This window comes from Populus euphratica, unplaced genomic scaffold (genome assembly GCF_000495115.2).
Source record: "Populus euphratica unplaced genomic scaffold, PopEup_1.0 scaffold2.1, whole genome shotgun sequence".
Classification (NCBI taxonomy): Eukaryota; Viridiplantae; Streptophyta; class Magnoliopsida; order Malpighiales; family Salicaceae; genus Populus; species Populus euphratica.
Window position 1 is genome coordinate 2,090,581 of NW_011499846.1, and position 6,397 is coordinate 2,096,977.

At 32.8% G+C, this 6,397-nt stretch overlaps 1 protein-coding gene across 1 annotated transcript; it reads left to right on the top strand.

Moving 5' to 3' along the window:
- Positions 1-956: 956 nt before the first annotated feature.
- LOC105138029 (uncharacterized) lies at positions 957-1,952 on the top strand. The gene has a single exon (XM_011044015.1). It carries the CDS (start codon positions 957-959, stop codon positions 1,950-1,952), a length of 996 nt encoding a protein of 331 aa, XP_011042317.1.
- Positions 1,953-6,397: the final 4,445 nt, after the last annotated feature.

Consider the following 6,397-nt stretch of genomic DNA (forward strand, 5'->3'; position numbering starts at 1 on the left):
TATTTGCAAGGTATGAGAAATAATTAATAAAATATTACTAGTTATTTTTTATATACTATAAAAACATTTCATCATTCATCCTTTAACCTTTTGCAAAATAAAGTTTTTGAGTTACATTTGGTTAATATTTTAAAATAAAAGATCAAAATAAATGTACAAACATGATATAAATGTATTTAATTAATGTGATAAAAATATAAAACAAATTCATATTTATAATAATTTTTAAATGATTTTTTATATATTTTTTAAAAAACACAAAAACATATCTTCATATCTATTTTTTATATTTCCAGACCATAATCAAATGGAATTATATTATATTATAGCCTAGAGGTGTCTTCCATTCTCAACACTGGCACAAATAAGAGCTTGGGAAGCCTGGTTTGAGATTGTATCTCATAATATTTTATGGGATACTAGTAAATACGAGAGTGACATAATATTTTATGGGATACTAGTAAATATGAGAGTGATTATTTTTTAAAATAATTTTTATTTTAAAAATTATTTTTAATATAGCTAATAAAATAACTTTAAAATATAATAAAATTAATTTAATTTATTTTTTTCTTTTCAAAAAATTTCCGTCTCGCATCACCTCATACCCAAATACACGCATCTCACATCACCTCAAATCCCAAACAGACGCTTAAACCCACAAATACTCTCACTATCTCTTCCATTCGCCTTAAAACTCCCACCTCTATCTGCTTCCTCGACACCAACTATAAAAACTCATCCTTCTCTCTCTGTTCTCTACAACAAGACAAGGCCTATACCTTCGAGCTCCTCATCAGATCTCTCCATCTGTAAAGTGCAGACACCACCTGAACCACCCCATCAAGACAAAATGCCACCACACACCACCATCACCACTACATGAACATTCTTCACTCACAAGCAAAACAGATTATAATACGGGTGTATGCTCTTGTTATTGTTTGTTTTACTAAATGAGGTGCAATAAACACCCGTGCGACCTCAGCGGCAGCGTGGGCGTCTGCGCTTCTTGTCTCCGAGAACGCTTGTCTGCATTAATCGCTGCTCAGGTTCAAATACAGCAGCAGCAGCAGATAGCACAATTAGCAAAGGCACATCATCACCCACGCGCCGCCGCAGTTATAGACGAAAGCCGCAAATCAGATTCTAATTCTCAACATCATCAACAACAACAACTACCTCCTCCTTTGATATTTCCCCTCTCTGTTTCTCCTTACGTTTCTCGCCGTAAATCTGACGACCGCTCCTCCTGGTCCGCCCACAACCAACACCACAACCTCCGTTTCTACAGCACTCCTCAGGTGGGCCCTACCTACACCACCACCTCTTCAGCCACAACAACCGCAGCGTATAAGAAGCGAAACAAGAAGTTATCGCTTTTCTCCAGTCTATTCAGGTCCAGATCCGACAAGTTCAGTGCACACTCTACTAACTATCGTGATTCCATAGAGGCATCATCGTCTTCTTCCCCTTCTTGGTTATCAACAATCTTCTCCGGAGGTCGGAGAAAGCAATCAACGCAACTATCCACGGGATACACCGGCTCGGTTAGTGGAAAGCCTCGACAGAGGTTAGATCGAGGAATGTCGCCAGCGAGAGGCTCGGATTCTGAAGAGGATTGTGAGAATTGCGATCGGTCACCTTCAGGGAGCGGCTTCTCGGTGGAGTCTTCGCCAGGGTGGAAGAAGACACCAGTCTCTCAGGCTTCCATGCGGCGAGGGAAGGCGGGACACACTAGGAACGTGTCTGGATTGACGTTTTGCTTGAGTCCTCTTGTGAGGGCGAGTCCTAACCGGAATTGGAGCCAGAAGGGAGGATTGCCGCCTGATTTGGGACTTTCTGGTGAGATTAGGGCACCAGTAAAGCCGCATCTGTCTGCTGCGGCCTCGTTTTGCGCGAACCGGTCGAGGAAGCTTGCCGATTTTGGAAGAGTCAATCACAACCGTTAAGAGTGATGACTATTTCGCGATAGTGTTGATGCTGATATATCTGAATTACGGTTTTGTCCCATCCAAATTCTCTGTTTATATATATATAATTCTGTCTCAGCATGATTTACAAGTTAAATTATAACGAGAGGAAGGGAAGACTGCTTACTGAAGGAAAATTAAAACTAGAAAAACCTAAAGTCTTTTTGGTTCTTTGCATGCATTACTGATGTTTATTACTACCATAATCGAAAATATTTTTTTCTTGTGTAATTTGAGAATTTATTTTTCTACATTTTAATGGATCGAGCCACATGAGCAATAAAAGAAATTGTCTGGAAAAAAAATATTCTTTTTTCTTCTGGTTTTATAGTATGAGGTATGTTTAAATTAGTTTTCGAATATAATAATTAAATTATCTCTATATTTATTAACCAAGAGTAGGGAATACTGTGTTACAAATATTTACTGTGACTTGTTTTTGCTTGAAATTTGAATCCTCAAGCAAACAGTCGTCGGACATTAATGAGAAGTAAACCTAAGTACCTGAAAATTTAAAATCGGACCGGTTTATTCCGGTCACATGTTTTGACCCTTTTTTTTTATTTCTTCTAATGGTCTGTTCTAGCCATTAATTAAATAAATATTGATAGAGGTTCTTTTAAAGAGAGAGAAGGATTATTCGATGGTTTCAGGTGATGAAAGCCTTGACTTAAAAAAAGAAGGTATAATAGCCAATCAAACTAATACATCTGTATGTTCTTTTTGTTTTTGTTTTTTTTTTTTTTTAATTTATCAAGAGTTTTATTACATCTTGGACTACACGATAAACCCTCTCTCATTAGATGATAGTCAAATAAATTAGAGTTACTAGGACGTTATTAAGTGCTTAAACACTATTTTTTCAAACAATTTTTTTTATTTGAAAAAATATTATATTGATTTTTTAAATTAATTTAATATATTTAATACCAGAATAATTTATTAAAGATAACAGCATTTAACCCCTGTTGTTATTGTTTAATACCACTGTCGGTTTAAAAACAATGTAGACTAATCATACGGAGTATATTAGTGATTGAGGGAGTGATGTTCATGTTCCCCACTAGAATTACACATAAGACAAGCAAATGGGTGGGTAGTCTGGGTGGTTGAAGAGGTTGATGAAGAAGCTCGAAAGAATTAATTGTGTATTTTCTTATGCAGATGGACCTGTTTTTCAGAACGCTAAATTGATACTTTTTTTTATTTTCAAATAAATTTGACATGTTTTCAGAACGCTAAATTGATACTTTTTTTTTTTATTTTCAAATAAATTTGACGTTGAGATATTAAAAAAAATCTAAAAAAGTATTTTGATATATTTTTTTTTGTATGAAAATACATTGTAACTTGTTAATAAACACACTAAAAATGAGGTGCTAATGCGTCAAATTTTGAGAGTTATTTTTTAAAAACTAATTTGGACATTAATATTTTAAAATAATTCAAGAATATATATAAAAAATAATTTTTAATAAAAGCATTCAACTTTTAACAAAATGGTGGTTGTGCTGCCCATCCAAACACCGCCGGTCCATTCTGGGTGGGTGGTGGAACCCACAGATTTTAAGGGATAGCTAGCAAATAGCAATGCACATGCTACATGGGCTATGGCTCATTTAAGCCAAGCAAGAAACGTATGGATTGTGCAAACTAAGGCTTGGCCTAACGGTGGAAATGACTTATCTCTTTTCACTGCATCTGGGTTCAAGCCCTAACGTACATGTCTGTCATCCCCGCAGTGCCTTACATGCCTACTGGGTTTGCAGGATATTCAGTGGGCCGTGAGGATTAGTCGTGGTACGTGCACGCTGGCCCAGACACCCCACATAAATAAATAAATAAAAAAACATATGGATTGTCTGTCGCAAGAAACCTCCTCAATGGTGGTGGTTCCTGATCCTGATGGGTGGCTAAACATACAGATAGCACACCATTTAATGGAGGGACTCCCTCCCAAGAGGGCAGTGAGAGCTAGCAATAAATTTACTTTCCAATGAAGGAAAAAATAAGATACAATGGAAAGAACATGAAAATGAAAAAAAAGGACTAATTATATTGTAAAATACAATCCAGCAATGCCTTGATCAACATTAATTTATTAATTTTTTCCCAGAATTTTCTTCTTTACTAATAAAATCTCCCATTCTTGGCTGTTTATCTTTTCTATTTTCCAATAAAGGAAAAAACAAAATATAATGGAAAGGGCATGAAATTGGAAAAAAAAGGACTAATTAGTTACTTTTAATATAGACTACGATGACTTGGACAGAATCAACTCTTTAATAAAGGGAAGGTGGCGGTGGTGTCAGCCGTCCATCTGGTGGGGCCGGAGGAGTTAAATGTCCTGACCAAATCTTCTTTATTAACGGTCAGAAAAAAGCAGGGTCATATGATCTAGGGAAAAAACCCTTCTTCTTCGATCTATTGATGTTCGATTTCTCAGAGAACACAACACGATTCGTTACTATCAACGTCCTTTTTTGTTGTCTTGAACAGTTGGATCGTGGAGACCACCCTCCTCCTCTCGCCGCCAGTTTTTGTTCAACCCTAGTTTAATTCTTCTGCGAAGTTTCTTCAGTTGCAGTCAAACAAGAAAGTGTAAACACCAAAAATTTAATAGCCAGGCATGGAAAGATTAGTCGAGTTAAATATACTTCAATTTATATTCGCATTTAAAACTTTATTATGAAACGTATTGAATTATTTTTATTTTAATATAAAAATAAAAAATTATCTTTGTATATTTTTAAAAAGTATAGAATTAGAACTTCTTAAGCACAGGAAGTAGTAAAAATGAAATTATAAATGAAAGAAAATATAGACGGTGGTTCGATGACATCTTAACATGTTTTAAATTAAAGTTCGAGGAGGTAATTAGAGAAGTAGGGAATTAATTGTGGAGTTGGTTAGTTTAAGGTCTGGTTCCTGGAACTTTTGAACAAGAGTATAAATTTAATTGTCTTATTTATAGTTTCTGACCTTTCCATGTGAATTGAATCAAGAAAATCATGATCCACGTTAATGGGAAAAAATAAGAATGGTTGACCTTTTCTTTTTCTAAAGTACATCTTGTCCATTTTGTGGCCACATGTTTTTTTTAGAAAAATTAAAAGTTTTTTTATTTATGCATTTGAAAAGTATTTTAAAAAAAATTGAAATTTTTTTATTTACTTCAAATTAATATATTTTTAATATTTTTAAATTATTTTGACGTATTAATATCAAAAATATTTTTTTTTAAATCATTAATATGTATTTTAACATAAAAAATTATTTTAAAAGTAATCACAATCACACTTCAAAACAAATTTTAATATGTATTTTAACATAAAAAATTATTTTAAAAGTAATCACAACCACACTTCAAAACAAATTCTAAATTTCGTGTGGAGAATTTCATGGTACATCGGAAGTATTTGATATTGATATTATGTTAATTATTTTTCAAGTTTATTTTAAAGAAAAATATATGTATAAAAAAACAAAAAATTAATTTCATAACCCATTAAAAATAATTAGAATATCTTTAGTGAGAATTTCTTTTTTCTACTTATATATCTTTATTTCTTTAAAATGGATCATAGAAAGAAGTTATTAGTTACTCAACAAAACCAGTATAAAATTTATTATTTTGTTTGGTGTATTGTATTAATTCTAAAACATAGCTAATTAATTTTAGTTGTATTTTATTTAAAAATACTTTTTGATTAATATTTGTTCTAATTTCACATGTTTTGTTTTGAAATCAAAAGAATAATTATTTTAAAAGAAAATCATCTTGCTTTTAAAAATAAGCATGGAATCCCTTACTTTTAACCGCGAGTATAGCTGCTTATTACGAGTTTCATTTAACTAAAACAATAAAAAAAATTCATTTTTTTTTTAAATTATACATTTTAAATATGCCACTGTTTTATTATATAATTATATTTTGACTATTTAATTGTTTTTAATATCTATAAGCACAACAATTCAATAACTAAGTTATCAAATTTTATTTTTATCCCGTCGAATAACACCAAAGAACACAACACAACAATACCAAAGAAACCATATACCACTTCTAATCCAGATTTTGAGTTTAAATGCGGAGCACTTGACTTATGATTCAAGGTTAATTGCTATACCCACTAACAGTAGTTCTTACGATCAATCTGATGTTGACTTGCAAGTTTTTAGTGGAGATGTGTCCCTTGACTCGGATTAAAATCATGTATAATACTTCAAACTAAAATTCTGTAGTCTTATTCAGGGTAGGTTGTCGTGCTAGGTAGAGTTCAAATTAAAAATCACAACCTTAGTAATCATCTAGTTAGTGGTCAAGTGGTAAAGACTTGGGACTAAGGGATTTGCTCTCTCTGTAGTCTCAGGTTCAAGTCCTTGGTTGCTCATATAATGGCCACTGAAGACTTATATGTTCG

Coding starts and splice junctions, on each gene's coding strand:
- LOC105138029 (XM_011044015.1), top strand. CDS start 957: ATGAGGTGCAATAAACACCCGTGCGACCTCAGCGGCAGCGTGGGCGTC.